The sequence below is a fragment of the Microtus ochrogaster genome, unplaced genomic scaffold, assembly GCF_000317375.1.
Source record: "Microtus ochrogaster isolate Prairie Vole_2 unplaced genomic scaffold, MicOch1.0 UNK35, whole genome shotgun sequence".
NCBI classification, from domain to species: Eukaryota; Metazoa; Chordata; class Mammalia; order Rodentia; family Cricetidae; genus Microtus; species Microtus ochrogaster.
The window spans coordinates 2,710,566-2,736,877 of record NW_004949133.1 but is presented as its reverse complement, the minus strand read 5'-3'; the positions used below and the strand labels follow the sequence as shown (position 1 = coordinate 2,736,877).

General features: G+C 48.6%; 1 protein-coding gene across 1 annotated transcript; it reads left to right on the top strand.

The window, feature by feature from the left end:
- The first annotated feature begins 1,181 nt into the window (after window positions 1–1,181).
- On the top strand, window positions 1,182–25,044 carry Cfap45 (cilia and flagella associated protein 45). Its single transcript, XM_005368562.3, has 12 exons — window positions 1,182–1,220; window positions 7,002–7,127; window positions 8,876–9,018; window positions 11,147–11,291; window positions 11,634–11,804; window positions 12,844–13,022; window positions 14,152–14,281; window positions 18,427–18,573; window positions 19,573–19,686; window positions 20,278–20,471; window positions 24,152–24,376; window positions 24,742–25,044. Exons 1-12 carry the CDS (start codon window positions 1,218–1,220, stop codon window positions 24,818–24,820), a joined length of 1,656 nt encoding a protein of 551 aa, XP_005368619.1. The 5' UTR covers window positions 1,182–1,217; the 3' UTR covers window positions 24,821–25,044.
- Window positions 25,045–26,312: the final 1,268 nt, after the last annotated feature.

The window sequence follows — 26,312 nt, the reverse complement described above, 5'->3', positions numbered from 1 at the left end:
GGTGTGGTTACTAATTGGATTCCAAAGGGTGGAAGAATCCAGGGAATGAACTCTGCAGCTTTCTGGATTAAGCAGCTGCAGAGGCCGCAGCAGCAGTGGGTGGAATTGGTGGTGGTGGAAGAGGAGGAGGAGGAGGTGGTGGAAGTGGTGGGGGTGGAAGTGGTGGGGGTGGGGGTGGGGCGATGGGTAGTTGGCCCTGTCTTTCTTCCTCCACTCCCCAGGGCTTGTCAACAGTTTTCCGATTTGCTTAGGTTGGATTAAGGGTCAGAGTTTGGAGGGAGATTTGGAGGCTTGGAGAAACCCAGAGCTCAGAAAATAAAACTCTGAGAAACAAACAAAAAGCAAAGCAAAACAAAAAAGCCCTCACCTGGTTGGTGGGCGATTTTGTGAGGTGTGGGGCATGCAGGATCCCAGGTCAACTCAGTTCCGTCCTGCAGATGAGGAGGCATGGGGGAACATGACCAAACTGGGTGAATCTTAAGCTCCTGAAAACATTCACAGTAGGTGAAAGGCAGGCCGCCTCAGCCGGAGCTATGGATTTTGACGAGGTTTAGGTAGGATTTACGTATTTATTGGATGGAGCGTGCTATAATGTTGCCGAGGCAGGTTTTGAACTTCCTGTCTCAGACTCCTGTGGTTTCAGTAAACTCTCCACGGATCTCAGAGCTCGTGAGACTACATACACGTCTTCAGGGCTAGGTCGTTCCTTAGTCAGAGTCCCTCCTACTGTGAAATTTGTTTGGTTTAATGCTGCTCGCTTCTCAGCAGCCTGAACTCTCATCAGGTTTGGTTTGGCTCCTCCTGGAAACCCGTAGCAGTAACCATGGTAACCTAGGGTGGGTGGAAGGGTCTGTGAGGGAAAACCACTATCCGCCTGGCTGTTGGGCTCCATTCTAGTTGAGCCCTCCTGGGCCCATGGAAAGTAGGTCCTTTAAAGTTTGAGCCTGACTTAAACTGTAGGAAAGCCAAAGTGGACGTTAGGGGCGTATCCGAGGGTCTCAACGTTCAAGAGCCTCATTCCTGATCCTCTGTAGGGCTGGAAAAGCTTGAGGGAAAGGGTTCCTGCTTTTAAACTACCTTGTGACTGTCCCAGGAATTGGAAGGGGCGGGACAGGGGGGCAGGGCTAAACCGCGAACTGCGGGTTCTTGGTTGCTAGGGTAACGCGTCAGCTTCGGCGGAGCTGGTGAAAGCGCCTGCAGCTGAAGCGGTGGCAGAGATGGTGAGGCTCTGAGGCTATAGTTCCTGAGTCCTGAAGTGGATTGGGAAAGCTGGGGATTTCTCTGAGAGGCTGGGGAGGACAGGAAGTTCTGGGAGGGAGGACAGGACCACAGTGGAAACCGAGTAAAGGAAAGTCCAGAGGCGGATTCAAGAGACTTATTACTTACTGGCTGGCAACCTCGGGTGGGGTTGAATGGGGGGGTGTGCTGCATCTTTCCCCATCCATTGGGCTGGGCCCTTTAAGTTATGGGATGTGATGTAGATAAAAGCTCCGATAAGAAGGCCAGATGATTGGCTCGGCGACCCACTATGCGGCTCACCAGTGATCACAGGAAAGGCACCCAATGTTCCAGAAGAGCCTCGGCTCTCACTTGGGTGAGAATGGTTTAGGATCATTCGGTGGGCACGCCGTAAGCATTTGTGAATGAATGAATAGATTGCTGAGTAAATGAACGAACGAACAGATGAATGAATGTCGAGGTTTACAAAGTCCTGGGGAATGATGGGGATTAGCCAGACGGTCCTGAGATTCCTTGAGCTGCCATGGCCGTAGACTGAGAAGACCAGCGAGACCTGGTAGGAGCCATGAAAGCCTGGGCCTGAGCGTGTTGGTTCTGAGGGGTTAAGGGGAGGCTGCGGACAGGTGTTGGAGCATACAGTTACAGGAACTTACTTAGAATGTCTGGCAACCTGGGTGGCTAAGTGGGGTAATTGTGTTGTATTTGTGGACACACTTTAGGCTCAGGGGCTGCCTTGCTTTTGTGGATTTCAGAAGAAGCTGGTTTATTATGAAGGAAGTAAGTCTTCAAGTTGCCAACTTTTGGGGACCCTCCAAAATGGAGCGATGGGGATCCCTTTCAGCCTTTCAGTTGTACATTTTATTTGATGTCTCCTCTCAGCTCAACAGTGTGTGTGTGTGTGTGTGTGTGTGTGTGTGTGTGATGACCTGGCACCGTGCCTGATATCTAAGGACAAGTGCTAGATGTTAACTCGTGGCTCCTGTTTTAAAAGTATCCTTTCCCGAAGTATTCATGAATCAGTAAGTTCCAACTGGACTAGCTAGACACGTGGGCTGCATAGCTCCCAAAACCCAGAGATTCCCACCCAAAGACCATTCGGGACAAGGTTCTGGCTGAGTTACTTGACCCTTATAAAATTCTTTAGATAGGAATGGGTATAAAGAGATATTGGGAAGATAGTGGGTTTGAATGATCCCCAGCAGGCCAAGTGTGCGCATGAGTGAGTGTGTGTGTCTATAGTGCTACTCACAAAAGTTTTTTGTTGTTGTTGTTTTGTGGGTTTTTCTTTTTTTGAGAGCATGGAGGAATGAGAAGAGGTGGTGGCAGGGAGAATCATAGACAGGCTATTAATCGCTTCAAAAGAAAATAATTGATATCATCCTCTAGAGGGAGGGGCAGGAGCCTCAGTGCCAACTCTGCTGTGATGTTTAGGCGATCCTCCACAGATGGGCAATCTTGTCCACTTAAAAATAGAGGACAATCGGCTGGATCACTCAGTGTGGAAGGCAAGGGGCCTGATGTGTGTGGGAGTTCTTCCTTCCGTAGTAGCCGAGTCTATGGAAAAGGATCTGAAGTCTAAGTTTGCCAGCCCCTGTTGTCTGTCTGTAAGAGGAACTAGCTCTCAGAGTAGAAAGGACATCCAAGATCGAGTCTTTGTCTTTGTTCAGTTGACAGGTGTTGGACTTACGTCAGGGAAACTCCACACCAACCCATTCCAGTCCCTGCTAGCACTGGCTGGCTGAATTTAAGCCGAATACCCCAGCTCCCACCATCTGTATAAACAAAACTGAGTTCGTGTTTTAGGGGTTTGCACGATCTCGCCTTCAAAATCAGGTGCCTGTCCCACGGTTATACTTGGCTTTCACCTAGGAAGATTATTTTGCTATTGCTTTTATTTTATTGTTAGGTTTCTTGATCATTAAATAGTTACCTACTCGTTGCAGAAAGTTGCTCAGTAAGAGAAACAGCTTCAGATGGTAATATCCACCTGAAGTGCAGGCGGGAGCGGGGCAGAATCACAGATGTGCAATGCTATGCTTGGCTTTTACCTGAGCGTCCGAGAGCCAAACTCAGGCCCTCACGCTTTTGTGCAACAAGCATTTTGCAACTAAGCCAGCCCTCTCTACCAATATTTCCACAGGAGTACTTACATATTTCTTAGAATGTATTTTTCGCCAATAAAATTTAGACAGTTTTATAGTTATATAATGAGGTTTAGTCATTTCATGTCCCCTCCCCCATTCCTCTGACATCTTCCTCCCTATCTTATTGAAAAAGACATATTTCTTAAAGACTTCATATGATGTGGGAGTCCCCTCTGTGTGCTGTGATTACTATTAATGAATAAAGAAACTGCCTTGGCCTGTTGATAGGGCAGAACTTAGGTAGGTGGTGGGGGGACTAAATGGCATGCTGGGAGAAAGGAAGGCAGAGTCAGGGGGACACCATGGATCCTTCGCCGGGGATAGACATGCTGGAATTTTGCTAGTAGGCCACGACCTTGTGGTAATATACAGATTAATAGAAATAGGTTAAATTAAGATGTAGGAGTTAACCAATAAGAAGCTAGAGCTAATGGGTCAAACAGTGATTTATTGAATGCAGTTTCTGTGTGATTATTTCGGTTCTGGGCGGCCGGGATGAACAAGAGGCTCGTCCCATGCAACATTCGTATATTATGGAGATCTCCCTATTTAAACTCTGTCCATTTGACTTAATCTTTCTGCCTCAGCGGCTCCATTAGAGCACCCTTGTTTGGAACAGATCCTCATGCTCCTGGGACGAGATGGTTTATAAACAGAAAGGGGCTGCTGGATTACCACAACCAGCATATTGATGCAGGGCCTGCATGTTTATCTGTTTCCTGATCAATCTTTGTCTTCCCTATCGCTACCCCCCACCACCACTTCTCAGCTGTTGGCAGCTGGAGCAAACTGCTTTTCCTTCCAACACTGTCTCTTTCCAAGCAGGGGCAGGCAGCTCCTGCCTAGCCACAGCTCGGAGTTGTGGGGATATTTATTTGGTCACGCAAGAAATAAAACCAACCCTTTACCTCCTAAGAGGACCACTTGGCTACTGCCTCCGGTCCAGAGGGATCCAACTTTCCATTTCTGCTAGGTTCTTCTTTTTTTTTTTTTCCTAGTGTGTTTACACAGTGACCTCCCTAGTTCTTGTTACTCTTGGCAAAATTGGTTATTCTAGCCCTGGGGTAAGGTTTGTGGCTTCAAAGTCAGCGGTTCTCAAATGAGGGTTTTTTAGATACCCAACACTAGTGCTCATAGCTTCTCCTGGGCCTGCTCAGTGGCTATTTTTTCTGTGGTCATTTGCTTTCCTTCCTCTGTTCCGACTTCTAGGTTCAGGCAGTGGATTATTTCCTGTGGTGACTTCCTCCAACCTGGGTACCAAGGACACAGGAAAGGGGAGACAGTCCCTGCCTTGAGCGACCTATAGTCTGGTGCACAATGCCACACACAAGGAGCCCTTGAAAAGAAACAGGAAAACAGATGTGAAAACAATAATAATACTTTCCATCTGTACTCCGGAGCCCTTTCATATACATTATTATCCACAGTGCAGACCGCATACGTGACCTGGAAAACGTGGAATGGCGGAGTGGCTTGGAGTCAGACTAGCATTTCCCAGAGACAGCTGTCTCAGTCTGGTCTAGACTCCTTGCGAGGTCACTGTTTAATTTCTTTCCTTGTTTTGCATCACATGTAAGTTGGGTTCCTACTCTGTGCCAGGTCCTGCACTTTTTCCTTAATCACATAGAGAACTTAAACCCCACCCTTGGTATTCTTCCTCCCTCCCCCACCATGCTTAGACTATCTACTGAAGTTTCTGTTCATTTCTCTTGTTCTATTTTCAGTGGAAATGGGAGCATGTTCCTCATCGCCACCAATTAACAGCCAGTCAGAGGCTGCTATGAGGCATCTTTGGGGCTGATTATATATATATTTGAGATAGGGTTTCTCTGTGTAACAGTTCTGGCTGTCCTGGAACTCGCTTTGTAGACCAGGTTGGCCTTGAACTCATTGAGATCCACCTGCCTCTGCCTCCCAAGTTCTGGGCATGCACCACCATTACCTGGCTGGGGCTACCATATTTACCTTTCAATAAATCCAAGCTTGTCTGTTCTGCTGTCATGAAAACATAAAGGGGGCGGGGGCTCCCTCTGTAAGCCTATGCTAGCGGTGCCAGGCAGTGTGGCGAAGGCACACCCAGATGTTCTCATTGTTTGGTAGAGAGCCAGCCAGAGAATGATTGCCCAGTTTAGGGTAAAACCCTGACGCAGGTGCTACAGGGACTGGAAGGCAGACTTGTTGGTAACAGCAGCTCACTGAGAGCTTGTAAAACACTAGCCAGTGTTTAGTGAGCTGGGCTGGACTGCGAAGTCCACGTCTCTGTTTACTCCATCCCCCTGGTGGCTTCTGATTCCCAGACTTGGAGGGACTCAGTGTGTCTAGACCATTTCCCCAAGATATCTCAGCTTACAGCGCTTTGTCGAGGCGGGTGTGGGCTCCTCTAAAGTAATGTATGAATCAGCCTTAGATTAAGCCTACCGTTATCCAGAAGTCCTTGCCGAAACGGCTTCCTGGATGCAGATAGCTACTCTTAGGGGCCGAGCCAAAGCTGGACTGACCGCTGGGACTGGAGGTTGTGATTAGCTGGGCTCTTGGGTGTAAGCGGCAGAATGAGAACTCTTGTTTAAGTAGGATGGAACACCCTGAGAGGATTTAGGAAAGCCCGCTGATTTTGCTCCAGCGGGAAGCCAGGTTTGGAAAATAGGAACAGAGGGCGCCTCCTCAGCTGTAACCAAGGCCAAAATCAAGACCGGGAACTGCTCTGGCGCGTGCTCCCCAGTAGTGCTAGCTTTGCGTGCTGGTGGTGTCCTTATCAGCGTCGCTCCAGATGCTGACTGTGGCTGCTCTAGCCATGTGTGTCAGAAAGGCTTTGCTTGTTCTGAGCCTTGCATCACCGGTTCTCTAACCGTTGTCAGGTCGGGGGCATCTTCTTGGCTCAGCTTAGGTCCCCTGCTTGACTAGGAAGGCATACAGGATGTGTGCAGCTTTTGTTGTTGGGAATGAGCTTTGTCTCTCACAGTTGTTAGTGGGTGGGTGTGTGCCTGGAGGGGGGGAGGTGTCGGGAAATCTGCCAAATGTAGGACGCTATGGGCACATTGAATGGTATGGTGTGTATTACACTGTGGTTAATTTTGTCTGATTGTAGTGGGTAATCAATCATCGTTTATCCACTACCTAAAGTTTGTCAGTCATCACAGGCTGAGCCGTGACCCAATGAATGTCTACATCTTTTATTTCCTTTTGTGGTATGTCCTTAGTGAAGGGGGCCTAGAGCTTGGCCGAGAAGACGGTAGTGAAGAGGGCACGTGCAGCCGCCTCTCAAGGCCATTCTTGTGGGGATTGCCACAGCGGGGCAGGCAATGGGGTACAGTGTTACTCTATTCCTCTTGGCGCCTTTTCCTCCATCCTCTCATCTGTACCTTCTGACTGACTTGGCTTCATCAGCTCCCAAGACGACAGAAATGGTCTTTGGTAGAGCTGGTGCACCTTGTCAAGAGCTTCCCGCCCCCCACGCGGATGTCGTGCCCCTGCATTTCAGGGCCTATACAGATACTTTCTGCAAGAGGTCTCCCCACACAATCACCCTTCAAGCCCTCATCACAAGCTAGAGAAACGTTTGTGGCCTGTGGTCTGGATGCCACTGGATACTGACGTCCAAGCCTCTGTCTCTCCCTGCAGCCACTAAGTACAGGGGATGCTTCAAGCTCCGCCTCCACGGCCTCCAACAGGTCGCGGAATAGGACTCGCTATCGGACCAAAGCCGTGAACTCGGAGGTCGATGAGAGCCTTTTTGGAGGTGTCAAGGTAACCAATCATTGGCAGGTCCCGCACGGGTAGCCGCCCCCAGACAGCAGTGGTCTAGACCAGTTTGCTTAGGATGAAGCTTGTGCTAGCCACAGAGATTTCACCCCAAAGGAAAAGGGGGAAGTTCTGCATCCCTAGCTGTCCAGCTCTGACATCTAGTATGTTCTAAAGCAGGGGTACCTGTTTCCTCACCCCTGAAAATTCCCACATCTTCACAGCGTCAGAGTACAAAACAACACAAACAACCTCCCTTTGTCTGCTTCCGGTGCTGAACTAAAACAGTTGCTTAGCTTGGGGAAACAAGCAAGACTGACCAAGACTAGGATGATGGCAATTCCTGGAGTGCAGAGGAGAGGTAGCGAGTTGTTAGGAACAGTTTTGGTGCTTGTGACGGAAGATGGGAAGGAGGCAAAAAGAGTGAGACTTGGAGAGCCGAGCAGGGAGGGGTTAAGAGAGAGGAAGAGCCGAGGGGAGAAAGAAGTGATACTTTTGGAAGCGTGGGTGGGCCGGGGAGTAGAGAGCTGGTGTCTGTTCCAGGTCTTCGTTGGCCTCACTGTGTGTTGAGGATGGCTTTCCTGAGGCTCCCTTAGAAGATTTTCCACTCTGAGGTGGTTTCCCCCTTGGTAAAGGCAAGAATCAAAAGGAGGCAATTTTATAATTACCCTTAGAGACTCTTTTTGAGGGGAAGGGTCCTCACGGAAGTTTCTAGTCAAAGGAGGGTGGGAAATGGCCAAGTGCTCCTGGACCAGTCGTGCCCTGGCCCCAAGAAGTTCTTTGGCCTCATGGGTAGAAGAGAGTCCAGGAAGTGGGCAGTAGGGGGCAGAAGTGGCCTGTGGCGTGACTGAGTCGTGCCCTTCCGGAAGCAGAGATGGACAGCAGGTGGCAGCAGTGCTCAGGGGACAGTGCAAAGCGAACCAGTCCAAGCCACCCTCCTAGACACCAGGCAGGTGTCAGTTACTGCATTTATAGCGCCTCCATTTTCCTGTGTTTAGAAATTCCCTGAAATGGGTGATTGTACTTTTTGGATAACTCCTTCACAGTTAGAAAAAGATCTGAAAAAACCATCACACACCCGATCTGTGCTCATTTTGCTGAATCCTTGGTGATCTCCTTAACCATTTTTCTGTTGCTAAGAGTCTTGCTGTGTAGCCTAGGCTGGCTTCACACTAGCCTTCCTCCTGCTCCTGCCTCCCAGTTGCTGGGATCACAGGTGTGTGCCACCAAGCTTGGCCCAAACACTTTAGGTTTTAAAGGCAGGTTCTTGTTAGGCCACTTAGCATGTCTAACTCCCTCAATATGGCTTTTTTTAAAAATCATTATTCATTAGAAAAGACTACAAATTACTAATTCTAAAGTGTAGATTAATCTGTAACATGTATTGCTTCAAACTCATTGTGGTCCAAGAATTTCACAAGACCAGAAATGTTCATAAAGAGATAACTACACATCAGAATTTTCATTTTCATTTCTAAGCATTTTAACATAAGGATAGATACACGCTGTCACCCCCCTCTCCTCCCCACTCCTTGGCACAGTCTCTGGCATCCTCAAGAGGAATGCCTGCCCGAGAATAGAAGGTACTACAATGCCCTAGCCTTGATGTCCAGCAGTCTCTATCAGAGCCAGATCCCCTTGGCACCCCCATGGCTGAATGGCGTTGAAGCCCCAGGGAAGCTACCCCAGAGGTTAGGATGGGTCAGTGGGAAGTGGAGTGACCTGCTTCAAAGTCTTCTTTTCTGATCTTGTAGCCTGCACCCCAGGGCAGGAGCGACAGCCCCATCGTGCTCCTCCGTGATAAGCATGCTGTCCGGAAAACTCTCACTGCTCTGGGTCTGGACCACAAGCCAGAGACAATCCAGCTCATCACCCGAGACATGGTCCGAGAGCTCATGTGAGTCCCCACGGCCTAGTCCTGGGTTCTGGGCTCAGCCAGTGCCTCTGCGCAGGGTGATGGGGAAACCAGGCTGGGCCATCCAGCCAGCCCAATTCCAGCTGCCTTCCTAGTCACTCCTCTCCTCTTTTCTTTTACTTTTCAGGGTTTTTTTTTTTCTGCTTGCCCTGTATAGATATTTTTTAAATCTTTTTTTTTAGTTAATATGCACATAAATGGGTTTCATTGTGACATTTTCTTATATCTGTATACTTTGTTCTTATTTGTCCTTTCCCCAGTGCCTTCCTGTTCTCCCTCTTCCCTTCTTCAGGGTCCCCTTCCTCCTCCAAATAGTCCTGTTCGGCTATCATGACACATACATGCCAATATCCTCATAGTTCCCTTCTTCTACTTAAAACCTCTTCCTTCCTTAAAGTCCTCCATTTCCATGATCACAGGCATGAATGTACGGATGCATGTGAAAGAGAAAAGAACCACGATGTGTTGTTTGAGAGTTCCTTCTTCTCCCTCTTGGCCTTTCTCTTTTCCCCTTCGTGGTTACCAGTACACTGCCCTTCACTCCAAAGTTTCTCTCTCCTCCCTTTCTTAGGATGAGCTTTGGGCTCTAAAAGTAACTGGCCGAGGGGGGTAATGCTTCTTGGTCTTCAGCAGTGCAGGCGGCGAAGGGAAGTGAAGCAGATGAGTCACTTCCTTCTGCCTCCATCAGGAATCCAAAGCGAAGAGAAACTGAGCAGATGCCTAATTAGCACGCTGGCTCCTTCCCAGACTGTGTGGCTATCAGAGGAAATTAACAGGGCCTCTCCAGGTTCCTCTGGGGTTACATCAGTCTTACTGCCTGTCTGGAGCAGCTCCATTGGACTCCTCCTAAGTGCCAGGAGCCAGTGCTGTGTTTGGTGATTTAGCACTGTGTTTGATGCTTCACACTCTCTACCCATTCCTACCACTCTGGCTCCATTGCTGAATGACGAATGACGTCAGTTCCCAGAATTTGAAGCCCTTGACTCATGGTTTAAGCTGAAGAGACACAGCTGGATCCCAGTGAAGGAGCTGGGATTGACTACAGCCTTTGTCTGGCTGAGACTGGCCAGCCTGAGCATCTGACAGCCTGATGTGGGCAGTAGCCTTCAGAGGGCTGGTGCTGCTTCCTGGAGTGGTCTCTCTGCAGACACTGGTGGTGTTTCCGGTCCACTGTCATAGATCCAGGTTGCTCTTGGTCCTTTCACACCCTCGGATGTTTGGGGCCACACTACTTGGTGTAGTGTAGGACCTTGACTAATCTGTAAATCTACTTCTTGGACAACCCCCACTAGTTTTAATAGAGGAGATTTCACATCTGGCCTCAGATCATCTGCATCTTCTGGCCATGCCCCTGTTAAATAACCTCGCCCAGAAGCGGCCTTATTCCCACCTCTCAGCTGCTCCCTCCCCCACCGGTAATGTATGTTATTTGTTTCTAATCATTATAATTAGCTATAGGTTTGTTGAATGTGTTTGGGTAGCTACAAGGAGAGTTCAAGAGACATGTCTCCAGCAGGTGTCGATCAGAGTTTTTAATTAATGTTTAGGGTTCAAAGCTTCTATCTAGGCTAGATGGGCAGGAAGATTTAGATTTCCCACCAGCATCCATTTCAACCTCGCCGAGCATTCCCTTATACTTTTATGTATCGGGAATAATCTGTTTTCAAAGTTCAACTCAGCAGCTTTATTGTGAGTGCTAAGTAGCAAACTCTGGGTCAGAGATTAAGGTCACCGATGTAGTTAAGAGAGAGCTTCATCCTGAAGAAGCTTGAAACATGCCCTGCGCCATTGGTCCTGATGTGGGCAGTAAAATGGAGTTGGAATGTGGTGGGTTCAGAGAGAAATGCTTGGGGGCAGAGTGGCCATACATAAACACAAGGAAGGGTCCTGGACAGTTACACAGAGAATGCAGCATATGAGACAGATCATAGAGAGAAAGGTGTAAAATGTCTCTTTTTAATCTGCAGCATCACTTACTTCTTACCTGAAACCCTTCACTCCAGTGGTCCATGAAGTTACTGACTCTCCTCCCTCAGCATAGTATGGGGAGAAGAGAGCATGGGAGCTTGGAGCCTGCTTTCCTCCCTAACCCTGGTCATTCCTGTGTCAGTGTTCCTACAGAGGACCCCTCTGGGGAATCCCTAATCATCAGCCCTGAGGAGTTTGAGCGGATCAAATGGGCATCCCAAGTCCTGACCAAAGAAGAATTGGAGGCCAAAGAGCAGGCCTTCAAGAAGGAGAAGGAAGCCATCTTGGTAACTCCCCTTCATAGCCTTGTGCTTGGTGGAGGGGTGGCAGGGTAGGAAAGTATAGGGGGAGGCCAGCTTCTCATCCCAGAGGGGATAAACCCAGCTAAGGCATGCTAAAATAAGGTGTGTATGTGCATTTAAATGGAAGATGTTGGACAAGGAAGACTGGAAGGAAACCCCTGAGATACAGGAGGGCTATGTGGGCCACTGGGAGAAAGAGCAAAGCCGGGCTGTGAAACCTCTCGGCTGCGATACAGTGATGGACTGAGGCGAAAATCTTCCCAGGTTACCTGTGGCAGACAAGTTCACAGGGCATAACCCCCGCCAATGCAGGCTGGTGTCCCTTAGGAAGCAGTGACAATCCGCAAGAAGATCATGAAGCAGAAAGAAATGGCCTGGAGCAACAACAAGAAGCTGAGTGACCTGGAGGAGGTGGCCAAGGAGCGGGCCCAGAACCTTCTGCAGAGAGCCAACAAGCTTCGCATGGAGCAGGAGGAGGAGCTTAAGGACATGAGCAAGGTGGGTCTCTTCCTTTTATCTGAGGACTCACTGCCACTCCCTCTTGCTGGACTCAGTGAGGGACGGCTATGGGCGGGGCTGGCAGGAGGAGGAGGCCTGACCTGCTTGCTGGTTGACTGGAGCTGGTCACTTGCCCTCCCAGAGCCCCATTGAGTCCGTGTGTAAAATAGTGACGGCAACACTATACAGCAGAATTACTGACGGTATTAAATAAGCCAAGATGTAGGACAGCCTTTGTGAGCTGGGATTGATAAGGATCTCGCTTTTATTTTTATTCTGGTAGTTCAAGTCTGGCCCCGATGGTGGTGCAGACAATCGGACTCTTTTTGATGTGCCCAGAGTGCTTCTTTTAGCAGAAAGCATAAAGATCAGGGGCTCATTTGCAATTCTATTCTGTAATTCATTTGTGTGTGGTTCTCTTATTGACTCCCCAACCCCTTCATCTCTGATTCCCATCTCTTAGGTATTAAATCTTCTCCACTCATACCTGCTTTTATTTTCCCAAAGCTCTTACATTCTGGGTCTTTACACCGTGGTTTTTCATTTCTTTTATGTCATGTTGGGTTCTTCTCGATTAAAAAAAAAACAAACCTAGTGGTTTGATTTCTGCTCAACGATCTTGAGTCCCCTAAGCATAACATGGTGTTCCTGGGTCCCTGCAAAGGAACTGCTAAAGTCTCATGGAGACTTTGTGTGTGTTTATGTAGGTGGATATCATGATCTTCATCATATTTCGGAAGGCTGATCCATCATCCATCACCTCTCAAACTCTACAATACTGAGTGATGCTGTCTCTCCTTGAATAAACCTTAGTGCCTAATAAGAACCCGATAAATATTTGAGCTATACTGTGTTAAGAAGTGAGTGAAAAAATTGCTCTTTTTCTCTGAGCTTGTGATGGACCCTGCCCATCTCCAGCACGTTCAGTAGCATTCTGCTGCCATTTCTGCCCCCTTAGATTTCCACACACACATAATGCCTCCTTCCTCAACCTTACCCCCAGGGCCTAATGCCCACAATCTTTTCCCTCACTCCCTAGATTATTCTGAATGCCAAGTGCCACGCAATCCGGGATGCCCAGATCCTGGAGAAGCAGCAGATACGAAAGGAACTGGAAGAGGAGGAGAAGCGGTTGGATCAGATGATGGAAGAAGACCGGCAGAAATCCCTCCAAAGGCAGAAGGATCGGGAAAGGAAGAGGAAGGAGGAAAGAATACGGTAAGTGAAGATGTGAGTTTGGCAGTTCCCCTTCCTAAATCCTTCCCATGTATCTTCAGGTCCAGGGAGCCCAGCAAAGGGAAGCCCTGAGAGGTGGTAGTGAGGCTCCAATGTCTCTCATCTACAGGGAATCACACAACCTGGAAAGCTTATTTACAGGATTGTAATGGATGCTACTCTGTAGACTCCAATTCCGTGTCTGTTCTTAGTGCTTCCTGTCATCCACTCTGCTTTCCTCTCCCAGTATCTACAAAGTCTTTATAAGCAGACCTAATGAAGGAACGCTCTGCTCTGCCTTGTTAGGCAGCTCTAGTGTCCTGACCTGATCTTCACACTGATTGATCTCACACCCTCTTTCCAGGCAACTCCTTTCTGCCCCTCCTTAACATCATCTGTCATACGAAGCATTCAGCATCTGAATATGAGTTGAACATTTCTCCTTGATTCATATCTTTGCCTTGTCTTCTCCCATTCCTGCAGCCTTTACTCAGGCCATAGGCTCTAGATGTTACACTTCCAGCACCCTGGAATCACTTGGCAGGAAGCACTGATTGTAGATGGAGTAGCCCTGTATTTACTATTGAGAGGAGGGCTTTGCTGAGCGGAGCTCGGGGTTCAGCCCTGTCTATCAGCAGCTGAGAGTCTTCAGTGTAATAATGTACACAAAAAGACAGTGGGCAGAGTAGGCATGGGAGTTGAGAGAAAACAGAGGAGAGGCACTAAAGGAACTGGAGATCCTGGGTTTTGAAACTCTACAATGCCCTGTGAAGCTGGGGGAGGAAGCAGCCTTCCCACATCATTAGGCTTGGGGGAAAGCTGCATTCCAGAAGCTTGTTAAATGCTAGAAGGGAGAGATGGATTAGGATGCAGGGTAACTCCTGGGCAGACAGATAAAGAAGAGGAATATCAGGCAGGGATTAGAACTAGAATTGGAACTAGAACACAGCAAACTGAACGCTTCTGGCCCTGGACACTCAAGGGAAGGACTTTAGTGCAGGAAGCGTCAGTGTGTCAAAGGGACACTTGTCAAACGATGTCTGTGAGACCTCCCGTCGACTGTGTGGGTAGAAGTGGGGGTGGAAACTTGGGCTCTTGATCTCAGAGTCACTCTGGCCCTGTTTCCTCCCAGGGGAAAACGGCACATTGTGGAACAGATAAAAAAGAACGAAGAGGAGCGATCGCTGCTTGCAGAGCACCGTGAACAGGAGAAGGAGCAGATGTTGGCCTATATGGAGCGGCTCCAGGAGGAGGATTTGCAGGTACCAGGCTATCGAGCCATGCTGAGTTTCACCGCTGGCAGGAGAGCCCTCTGAGATTTTGGGGCTCAGGATATGGAGTGACAAGGCACACGCTCATTTCACAACACCATCACCATAAGCTTCTTAATTGCTGTCTGAAACATTTGTTTGGCCATGGCATCATGCTGGGGATGAGCTGTGATTTGGATAAATATTGTCCTTGCCTCCCAGGGACTTGGGGTCTGAGACTGGCATATCAATGTGAACAGACGCATAAAGGAAATATATGGTTGCATGCTTTGCGCAAGTAAACATCGGGATGTTTTACAATCCTTTCCTCGGTTACTGAGGGAAATTATACACTCTACAGAGGAACAGTAGCTCAGTTTAGCTCAGTTTCCTGCTCCCTGCTGTTGTCTCATTCAAAGTACACAATATCCCATTGTCATTAATTGTGTTGTGAAGCCAAACCTTTTATCCCTATTAGCTTCGATAAAATTAGTAGGACCATTTAATGAGAAAACAAAACCAAAACCAAAATAAAACAAAATGCCCAATGACACACCTATGTGAACCTTATAAAGTTTAAGACGGTCTTTCGTTTGCCTTATCTGGTCTGTTGCGATACATGAAGCATGTAACAGAGACATATGCACATGTGTCTGTAGGTGCACACGCTTTTGCATGTGATAGACACATGTGTGTGCACGCATGCCTGTGGGAAGCCCCAAGTTGATGTCAGGAATCATCTTCCATCACTTTCCTGCCTGCTTCACGGAGGCTGCTCGCAGTCAAGCCTGGTCATGCTAGTCAGTTTGCTCTGGGGAGCTTCTCTGTGTCTTCTCAGGCTACAATTACAAGCGGACCACCACACCCACTCAGCATGCAAGATTTCCGGGGATCTAAACTCCAGTCTTCACAGTCCTCATGCAAGCACGTTAGCCACCGATCTGTCTTGCTAGCCCTGGAGCAAGCATTTGAGAACACACACATTAATGTTTGATTAGTCCCTTGACAATTTTGTACCATGGGTTTTGATCATATTCATCCCTTTGCCCATTTTTTTTTTGAAAACTTTACACACAATCAGCAGTTGAAAGAACTGTAACCATATCCATAAGCACTTCTCTTTGGTTTAATGATTAACTTATTACCTTAATATTTGGCTAAACTACTTTTAGCTCTAGACATCTTGACACTTTGCTGGTAAGTACTTCGCCCCGCATCTCTGAAGGACAAGGGCCCACTTACACAGCCTTCATCAAAAACTCCTCCAAAGACCCCATAGTATTAACCTGTATTCAGTTTTCTTTAATTGGCACAGAAATGTATTTTTCTTTTTCCAAACCAGCTTCTAAATAAGCCTTGCAGGCTGCATTTGGTTAAACCTTTTTAGTCTGTTTTGATCTGGAAGCATTCCCCTGTTTGTTGATTCATTTGTTTCTTTAGTGTATTTTTATTTTTAACTGACACATAGTAATTGTGCATGTTTGTGGTCTACAGTGCGACAGTTCTATATGTAGGATGTGTAATGGTCAGGGTGATGCAAATGTCTGCCTCCTCAGACAGTCAACATTTCTTTGTGTTGGGAACACTCAGAATATTTTCTATTAGTATTTTCAAATGTGCCATTGATTATTGTTGACTATAATTATCCCGCTGTGCTATAGAACACCAGCAATTATTCCTCCTATCCAACAGCATTCTTGTACCTGATTCTTTTCTCCATGGTGCCATTTAACTCATGGGACACATGGTCTTTTATCTTTGTGTCCCCCGCCCCATGTGTACGGATGGTTGAGTTGTCATCAACCAGGAGGACAGTGGGTGTTGGTGAGTGACTGGGGACAGTGGATGTTGGTAAGTGACTGGGGACAGTGGGTGTTGGTGAGTGACTGGGGACCATTAAGAGTACCATCAGCAGGTTCTCAGAACACCTCCAGTATAAGGACGGCTGGGAAGAGTAAGTTGCAAATCTCTGGGGGAGAAGATGGGGCTTTAACCTCATGAACCACTTGTAAAGGAGACCAAGAAGATAGGTGCACCCAGCCAGGATACTGGCTCAGGGGAGAAGTGTGGGAAAGAGTCAAAAAAGAGGTATGGCGAGTTATGGGGAAATATGCAGGGAATGAGATGGGAAGCAAAGACTTCAGCTAGATCGTGGGGAGCTGGGAATTGGTGGGCTCCCTGGGAAGTCCCAGCGGTCAGTGAGTCAACACCATTCCATTGATGTGTCACTGTCCTTTGGATGTCCTTCCACAAGACACTCCCAACTCTCCAGGAAGTATTAGTAGGCAAGTTTAGGGTAGAACCCTGTTTCTCACCAGCCCTAGAGCGGCCTGTCAGCACCCTGGGGAGCAGGCCAGCTCTTCTCGCTCTATTAGCAAGATGGAGAAGAATTAAGGGACTTTTCCTGGGTTGCTTTGAAGGGCTTCAATGACAAGAAACAGGGAAAGTCCCTTCGGTTCCTTGGAAGTTAAACGAGCCAACAGAAACAGCGAACCAAAGAGTAAATACACAGGCAATGAAGCAAATAAATACATGATTATACTGATGTCCTGGATCAGCAGGGACAGCTTATTTAGCTATGAGGATCGGTGTGAATAATTCCTCGGCAACCAATGGGAGTCCTGAAATGGGTGAGAAAAAGATAGAAAGGAAGCAATGGAGAAGGGGGTGGAGGGGCAGAAGGGAAAAGTGGTGTGAGTGAAGAAAGAAGGAGAGAGTGAGCCTGCAACCCGCAGAGCTGCTGTGGGGACCTGGTCAGGAAGCTTCCTGGAATAGGGAAGCTGTAAACTGGCTAGCTGCTGAACTGGCAGAGAGCAGCCCTAGGGGAGGCTGAGGGCAGCAAGGCCTTGACCGGGGTGGATCTGGGCTGCAGAGAAGCTGCAAGGCTTTGGGGAGGTACCGCTTTTGAAGAAATGGAGCCGGGAGCAGCTTGGGAAGCTGAGCAAGTGGGTGGGAAGACATCTGAAGTAGAACCCGAGATCCACTGGCGGTGAAGGGCAGCCAGATGCACAAGATTCCAGTGTCCTGCCGACTCAGGAATATGCTGGGTGTGGTGGCCCATGCCTTTAACACCAGCACTCCTGAGGCAAAGGCACCTGATTCTGTGAGTTCGAGGCCAGCCTGGTCTATGGCAGTTTTATGCCAGCTAGAGTTATGGTAGTGGGGCCCTTCTACATAGTAGGGTTTAAGCCAGTTACAAAAAACCATGTACCTGGCTTAAAAATACCTGAGTATGGTGGCTTGGGGTGGAAAAAAAATATAAACTTTCTCTTTTAGGAAAAAAAATTGACACTCCAGTTGGCGCTCTGCTTTCCAGGGCTCTGTAGCTAAGCCTCCCCCTCCATCACATACTACTTGTTTTGGTCTTTGTTTTGTTTAGCTATAGTTTGTTGGGTATTTGCTGTCTTCCTCACAGTGGGCTACACGCCATTGGGGGAGGGAGGGGAATGACACAAGGTCCCTGTCTCTAGCAGGGACAGAATGAAAGGGAGGCAATCACTTCCCAAAGGTGTGGCACCAGCCTCAAGTGTAGAAAACATAGAGAGAACCAAAAGCTGAAACAGTCCAGCAAGATTTATAGAGAGGGCAGAAATGTTGGTTTTGGCAGAGAATCTGTACCAGCTGTGTGGCCTTGGGGAAGCCACTTAAATGCTGGACCTTAGGTTTTCTTCTGTGAAAGCCTCTGCTCCCCCCCCCCTTTTCAGGACTTGGGAAATAGTCTTTGTTAATGCCTAGTGAGTAGAAACGACTCAATCTGATTGACATTTAGTTTTTAATCATCACTACTGAGTGAGATCTCAAATTTGAGTTTCTATAGGAGAAGGAAATTGAAAGTTGGAGGGTGGTAGCTCATGAGGTCACAGGGGTAGACGATAGCATGGCAAATGGGGAGAGAATTTCAAGAGCCTCTGTTTCCAGAAAGCGTAGAGAGATAACAGTGTCAGGGGTCACCACCAAGTTGAGTTGGATAAAGATTGCAAAGAGCCTATTTGATACCAAAGTTGCTTACTGGTCATCCTTGAAAGACAGCTTTACTCCGGGCTGGTGATGGCAGCTGGACTGCCTCCTGCCTCTGCGTCTCTCTATACCAACCAACATGCCAGCAGCTTTCTGCCTTACCGTCTTCTACTCTGAGGCTGTCTTCCTTCTGCTGGCAGGATCTGGAGCGGAGGCATCAGGAGAAGCTGAAGATGCAAGCGGAAATCAAACGGATCAACGATGAAAACCAGAGACAGAAAGCAGAGCGGCTGGCACAGGAGAAACTGGCAGACCAGATGGTGATGGAATTCACCAAGAAGAAGATGGTAGGGACTTGGCGTCTGAGGCTGGGACCTGTGTCTAGGAGTGACGTGTCCACAACAGACCTGAGCAATAATGGGACTCTAGCTGAAGACAGTTGTGTCTTCATTCTAAAGTACATAGTCCTGGCTTCTTTTCTTCTTCATCGTGGCCTGGCAATTTATTCAATAAGCTTGTATAGCTTCAGAGACCACCCCTTTCCCACAAGCCAGGATGACATCATTTTCATTAATACCTTCATTTAAAAGTCGGGATCAGGGTCACATGCAGTAAAAGAAAATGAATACGATTGACAAAAGTGGAGTTTCTATGAATTCCTCAATGTCTGAATACCCTAGAAATCAAGAGCGGCTTCTCCATACATTTTTTTTTTTTTTGTAAAAACTGTCATATAGGACATCTGGTATTGGGTATTAAAAAGAGCCGTCACCCAGGAAGCAATATCTGTAGATAGCTATGGATATCGGATAGAGCTCCCCAGTGTGTGGAGTCATTCTGGGACAAATTTCCTTCCCAGAGGTGGTAAAAGGAACAAGTTTGGATGGTTCACTCTTGAGGTGTCTGCTAAGCACTGTGGGATTGCCCAAAGCTTGGTTGGTGGTTCCCCCCGGGGACTAATGAGACAACCTCCACCTGCTGCGTTTTATAAGGCTGGCAGGGAACCACAGGTGTTACTTGGCTCCCTGGCCTTGCAACTTGAAATTATCTTCAGAGCAAGGGGAGGAGTACAAAAACCTGGCTCAAGGTTCCTGCATTTGCTACCGGTCTCAGTCTCTGGAGTTGCTGCCTGGGCTCTCTAGCAAAAGGCCCGAGAAAGACTCCTTTTACAAATGCTAGCTGTCCTATGTTTGTGCACTGCTAAGATCGGGCCCGATCTCAGACAGAGCGAGGAAGTGGCAGGGGAGTTGCTGGAAGGGATGTTTGCTGTGGAGATCGTTTCTCTGGGCAAAGCTGCAGGCCTGTGGATTCTCCCGAGGGCTGCAGTGTTATTTTCTTCCTGGCAGGCTCGAGAGGCAGAGTTTGAGGCTGAGCAGGAAAGAATCCGGAGGGAGAAAGAGAAGGAGATTGCCCGCCTGAGGGCCATGCAGGAGAAGGCCCAGGATTACCGAGCAGAGCAGGTATCCACTTCCTCTTCCTCCTGGCTTTCCTTTGTCCCTCCCACTCCTGTTGCCATTCCTTGACAGCCGGCAAAGTGGCCTCCAAATCTAACCGCAGACGAATGTCATTTAATAATGGGATGCACTCTGACAAAATCCATCTGAGAAGGAAGGGTGGGCCTGTCCCCATTGTCCATGGGTGGCAGCGGGAGAGCAGAAGTATGCACTTAGGTTCTGGAGAAAGTTTTTGACTGCTACACAAAGAAGAATTTTCGGCTTTAACTGACTAATGAAGCAGAGGAAAATGTGGCATCTCTATCATTAGCATTTTTTTTTAAATTAGGAGCAATTGTAGGAGTGCCTAAAGGTACCTGAGGAACGGGGAAAGAATAAAGTTGAGAGAGGCAGGGCAAGGTGACCCCCTCAGGACATATTCTGACCCCAAAGATCTGTGCCAGGATTCTATTTCTTCTTTTGACAATGGCTTGCTGCGAGAGAAATCCATGGTGCTTCGCGAAGCAGACTGGAGTCTTTAATCGGTGGCTCTGTCGCCTTCTTTTGTACCCTCTTCGTTCCTTTTCCTCTCCCATGCCCCTCGGCCTGCTTTCTCAGGATGCCTTGCGGGCCAAGCGCAACCAGGAGGTTGCGGATCGAGAATGGCGTCAAAAGGAAAAGGAAAACGCGCAGAAGAAGATGGAGACAGAGGAAAAGCTGCGCAAAAGCCGGCTGGAGCAGGTGGCTTTCAAGGAACACACGCTGGCCGTTCAGGTGCAGCGGGATCGAGATGAGTTCGAGAGGATCCTTCGGTAGGAGGGGCCCACAGAACCCTGGCTTCCTTCTGCTGTTGTTGATAAGAGCTGTGGCAAGAACAGTGTGTGCTCAGGGGATTGTGTGTTGGATGGAAGGGCCCTTTCTGCCATGTTAACCGGCAAAGGTACATCCATCTTGATCATGTTGCTGCAACCATTCTGACTAGATAGATGGCTGAAATATTTCAAAGTCATTCGAGTCAGACATTTTATGATTAGAAAATTGGAAAATAGCATCTGGAAGTGTTTAAGGAACTAAGGGCTATTTATCCTGTACCAGTAAAGATGTAAATAAAGGTATACACCTGTTCTGTTCCGCCTCCCTCTGGATCCCACATTCCTCTGCAACTAGGGAAAACTGCAATAAGAGAAGCCCAGGGGAGACAGAGGATAGCTCCAGTCCCTAAGGTTTGTGTCACTGGAGCTGAATTCCGAGGGAGTCTTTGCCACTGACTTGACTCATAGCTGTTAAGCAACATGTGTTCAAGACTCTGTCTGGGTATCATCAAGCTCATTATGAGTGAACCCTGTTCTTGTTTGTGCCATAGGAAGGCTTTCAGAGATTCCTGGTTGGGTGGACCTCGTCTACAGTCACCTCCCTGGTGCTTGGCAGCTCTTACCTTTACTTTTGGTTGATGATTTGGGCATGTACACGAAAGCCCAGGACTTACACTGCTCACTCTTCTGAGCCTTCGTCAGAGCACCAGGCATCCTTCTCTGTTGTCTTCTCCGGGTCAGATCTTCACCGCCAGATTCACTGCCAGACCCAATCTGACTGGGAACAACTCCCTTTTTGCTTTGTTTCAACCTCTGTAGAATAAGCTTTAAAAAAAAAATGAGGAAACAAACCAAATAAAATTTGCATTTGGAGAATGAAATCACAGAAGTTATGAGCAAAGGAAGCAAGGCTGATCAGCACTCTGGCATCTTGGTGTCTGGTCCCTGGGTCCTTCCTCTTGGAACTGTCTCAGTCAGGAGCAGGCCAGGCCAGACTTCCCGCACCCCTGCTGGAGGCAGAGCAGGTCTGTCGAACCTCTCTCCCGCCAGAACCAGACTCCTGGACTTGCACAGGTTCTTGCCCCCGCTTGTTCCTGCTGGCTGTGACACCTTTTGGCGCTTCTGCTTTTCCTGCCCCCGGGGTTGTGCTGTGGTCACTGGACACCTGGTAATGGAGACAGCCTCCCAAATTCCCCACAGAGCCTGCCCTTGGGCTCCAGATTGTCTTCCAGATGTCTCCCCTCTCTTCTCTGCCTCCATGCCCTTGGACAGCTGTGTGCCTTTGGCAGGCACTAATAAATATTAATGGGATGAATTCCAAGTCCTAATTTTGCTGCTGACCCACTTGCTTCTGTTTTGCTGTTTGCCTGAAGCATATACACTAGGCAGCTAGCTATTAAACTTGCCCGGTCCTTTGGAGAAGTCCAACTTCACCTGCTGCCCTAGCTTAGCATCCAGACCTAGTGTCTCCAAACCATGTGACTTTCATGACAGACGTCTTCACTTCCAGAGTGTCTCTGCAACAGTCAGCAATCCATATTTTCTTACTTCAAAAGCCTGACCTCCAGGACGGCCTACATATGGACTTCCTGCTTCTGGGTAGAAGGTCTTGAACTTTTAGGCTGTTGATTGAGCAAAGAGAGCTAAGTCAGGACCTTCCAGAAACCATGGCCATTCGGGTTTGCACCCTAACAGGTTGTGGTTTAAACACTCTGGAGCAAGCAGCTTTGAAATCTCATAGGTGATCCTAACACTCCATCAGTATCCGTGGCTGTCGTCTTCACCCTGTGCCATAACCAGCATGATAGTTGCTTAGTGTCACGACAACACATCCAGTGAAGGCAATGTGAGGAAGGGTTTATTTTGGTTCATGGTTTGAGGAAGTGCAGTCCGTCACGGCAGGGGAGTCAAGGTGACTGGTCACATAGCATCCATAGTCAAGGAGTGGACAAAACGCCAGGCAGTGGTGACGCAAGCCTTTGGTCCCAGTCCTCAGAAGGCAGAGGCCAGCCTGGTCTACAGATTATGTTTCAGGACAGCCAAAGATAGACAGAGAAACCCTGTCTCAGAAAACAAACAAGGGGGAGAGGGGGCAGACAGCGAAGCATGCTCATGCTCAGCTCCTTTTCTGCACTAAAACTTTTTAGTCTAGGACCCCAGTCCACAGGATGGTGCTGCCCAAATTCAGGGTGCATCTTCCCTCTTAGTTAAACCTCCCAGGAAACCCCTTCACAGATATGTCCACGGGGTGGTTCTTCTGGATGCGGCTATGATCTAGTGGAGTTGACAATGGAGGTTAGCAAAATTTCTCCTCATTTGGCCTTTCAACTGCCCCTTCTCCATCTCAGCAGCTCTTGAGTGATACACCCAGCTCTCCGTTTTCCACACTTACTCCTTCACTTAGATGAGTTTGAACAATAGGAACTAATCTACATACAGGGGAGTAATGACAAGCGGGGGGAGGGGAGGGGTTACACTCCTGCCCCAGATCTGGGTGGGCTGTGGGGGCGTTTTGTGTCTAACTATGGAGGGGGCATGGAGATCAGCAATCCCCTCCCTGTATATTGGGAAAGGCTCCATAGAGGTGCGGGATTTGGGGGCGACATTTGCATGGCTAGAGGAGCTGTCAGGACCTGATAATGTTCCCCACACGGGGTGGGTTTTGTAAGGCAGTAAGGAGATGAGCAGGTGACAATGGGCTTTGGCGGTAGGGGGAGCAATCTTCGTCTTGGTACAAGTGAGCCTGTGGGAGAAAGGCAGGTGAGAAGCCCCTGCCTAAGATAGTTTTACAGTTTGGTTCTGATTGTATTGAGAAGACATCTGATATTAGGTTAGATGGCCCCTGACCAAATTTCTTCGAGATGTAAATATATTTCATTTGAGCTTCTCTGAATGCCATTAGAGATGTCCTCCCTGATATTAGTTAGGGTCTACAAAGTATTCTTCTAGAAGACATTCTTAGAAGGAATGTGAAGACATCAGTCAATAAGGGAACAGGGAGATGTCAGACTGAGTTCTTGCCTTCTCCCAGCAACTGGCGTGGAGCTAACCTTACAGACGCTGTTCCTTACTCTTGCTTGGTTTTGCTGATGTCATTATCATCAAAGAGGAAAGGAAGGAAGATAACTTAGGTCAGCCTCGAGAGGACTTAAATGCATTACTAGCAAGAAGGGTAGGGAGAGTTCCCAGTGGGTGAAACACAGCTACGGAATTTACACAGCTCAGCGAACTGTTAGACGGCGGGATTCTTGTTTAAAACATACTACGGGCTAAAGAGATGTCTCGGCAGATGAGAGCACTGGCTGTTCTAGAGGATCCAGGATGATTTCCCACCGCCCACATGGCAGTTTACAATCCTCAGTGACTCCAGTCCCAGGGGATCCAGTGCCCTCCTTTGGATTCTGAGGGCATTAGGCATAGATGTGGTGCCCAAACACACATGCACGCAAAACACCCATGACATAAAAAGAAACAAAAAACACATTAGAAGTTATTAAGAATCTCAACACTATGATATATGACAACAGATCTGGTTCTGATAGGTAAGAGGAAAGCACAAAGTAGCACTTTTAGTCTGCTCCCTGGGGCCTGGAGGTTGGACGGCTGTGGACTTTGAAGCATGACCAATGAGGGATCACCCAGGAGCTCAGCCAGTTGCATCCTTTTTGTTCCTTCCCCAGGGCTCAGAGAGAGCAGATCGAGAAGGAGAAGCTGGAGCAGGAGAAAAAGGCCATGGGGTGCTTACAGCATGCCAACGAGCTCCGAAGGCAGGTGCGTGAGAACCAGCAGAAGCAGGTGCAGAACCGGCTCGCTACCTTCGAAGAGGGCCGGCGCCTCAAGGAGGAAGCTCAGAAGCGCCGCGAACGCATTGAGGACATCAAGAAACAGAAGCTGGAAGAGCTGAGGTGCACCGGGTTCCTTGCTTTCTCTGCTCTTCTCCTGTTCCCCAAAGAGATGGCATAGCAGGCTGGAAAACCGTGACCGGGGAAAGAAGGGGCAGTGCCAGGAGGTGCTAAGTGGGAGGGCTTCCCGCCTGAGGCTTGGCTGCTGAAAGGGTTCTAGCAGAAGGTTCTAGGACTGCATCTCGTTGGCGCACTGATAGCTCCTTGGCAGTGCGATAGCAACCTTGGCCAGAATATGCTTAGTGAGTAGATGGTAGGAACAGACTGGGGGACAGAGTGCCAGGCTGTGGAGGCCCAGGGCCTGCCTTCTCCTGTCACACCTTTGGTGTGGAACTTTACTTATCCATGCCGTGTGTTTCTCCCGGCAGAGCAACTGGCCTTCCCGAGAAATACTGCATCGAAGCTGAGCGCAAAGCCAACATCCTGCCGACCACTTCTGTGAACTGAAGGGGAGCATCTATGGTCTTTGGGAGGGCACACATTCTCCCAGTCCCTGGGGCATCTACAGTTGCTGCTAACCTAGACATTTCATAGTTACAGATTAAAGCTATTCTATTCTCTGAGGAACAGCTCGGCTTTACCACTGTGGGCATGGGGATTCCAGTGGGCTTTGAAGGTGGATCAAATAAATTACAGGGGACCTGAACATGGGCCGGCCTGACGCTCGGGCTCTGGAATCAGATGGTGCTCAGGTGAAGTTTTGTCTCCTAAGCAGTGAGATCCATTTTCTTTGGATGCGCCTGGCCTTTTTGTAACCATATGCTCTGTCCATTTTCAGTACATTCTTATCTCCTGGCCCCGTTCCCAGTTCGTAGGAATTTGGGGCACTGAGGCAGAGTTAAAGATAGGCTTTTGTTGAGCGCTGGTGAAAGGGCTGCAGGAGGCTGAGCTGGAGAAGGAGGAGCATCAATAGCCGCGGCTGACTTATCCCGGGCTCCCGTGACTCAGCCCACATGTATGGAGGGGGCGGTGTGTGAGCCCCGGCTCTCTGTTCCGTGCTCAGTCCTCTCCTGCTTAGATCCTGTCAACTCCCAGCAGTATGCCGTACAGACATTTGCCCTGTTGTCATGGAGGTACGCCCAGGTCCTAGCTCCTCATCCAAATGCAGCTAACTCTAACTCTTGGCCCTGTTATCCTCAATTCACTTTATTTCATGAGTGGGCCTCCTCAAAGCCAGTTCTGTTTTAAACTTTGCCTACCTCGTCCCAATCCCATTTACTCATTCATTTCAGGTACTTACTGAAATACCTGTTATGTCATGTACCATCAAAGCGCTCAGGGTTTACAGTAGACTTGGTCCCCCTTTCCGGAAGCTTCTCTTTTGTGCTTCTGATTCTCCCCTCAGCTTCACCCCATTTCATATATCTTTAGACGGTCCTTGGGTGTCAAATTTTGCCATTCTGAACTGGAGTGCCACCTTTCAATGATGGAGATAATTCTCTGTCCATCTAAAATCATCACCGTGGTGCCTGTTTCCCCCATCCCCAGGGACTTGTTCCATGTCTCTGATTTAGAGTCCAGCCTCGTCTTCCTCTGTGCATCATGTACCAAGGAGGAGAGGACGGCTGCTAGGTGCGTCCTGGGTGTTTACAACGCCAGGTTACAAGGGCCTGGGGCGAGAGTCCTCTTTTCATAGGGCCCAAGGAGAGTCATAAGCTGCTTCCTGTGTTTCCTCTTCCTTGGACCTAGTGGCTTCCCCAATCATTGTTTCCGCCATCCTCAACTGGAAGACTGTGGCTTTCACACAACTTGGTGGGACGTGCCATTGGATAGGGAAAAGGCTTCTTTTTTTACTTTTGTAGCCCCCCAACCCAATGCCCTCTGATCTAAAGAAGTGTACACAGTCCTCCCTAAAGGTCTTGGAAGATGAGGTACCCAGTCCAGGTTAGGAGGAAAAGCATTGGAAGTGCCATCAAGGACTCCAGCCTGCTCTAGCTGG

What these genes read in the sequence shown, in the direction of transcription:
- Cfap45 (XM_005368562.3), top strand. An exon ending in AATTCACCAAGAAGAAGATG is followed by an intron (nt 18,574 to 19,572) that starts GTAGGGACTTGG and finishes TCTTCCTGGCAG; the next exon opens with GCTCGAGAGGCAGAGTTTGA. An exon ending in CAGAAGCTGGAAGAGCTGAG is followed by an intron (nt 24,377 to 24,741) that starts GTGCACCGGGTT and finishes TTCTCCCGGCAG; the next exon opens with AGCAACTGGCCTTCCCGAGA.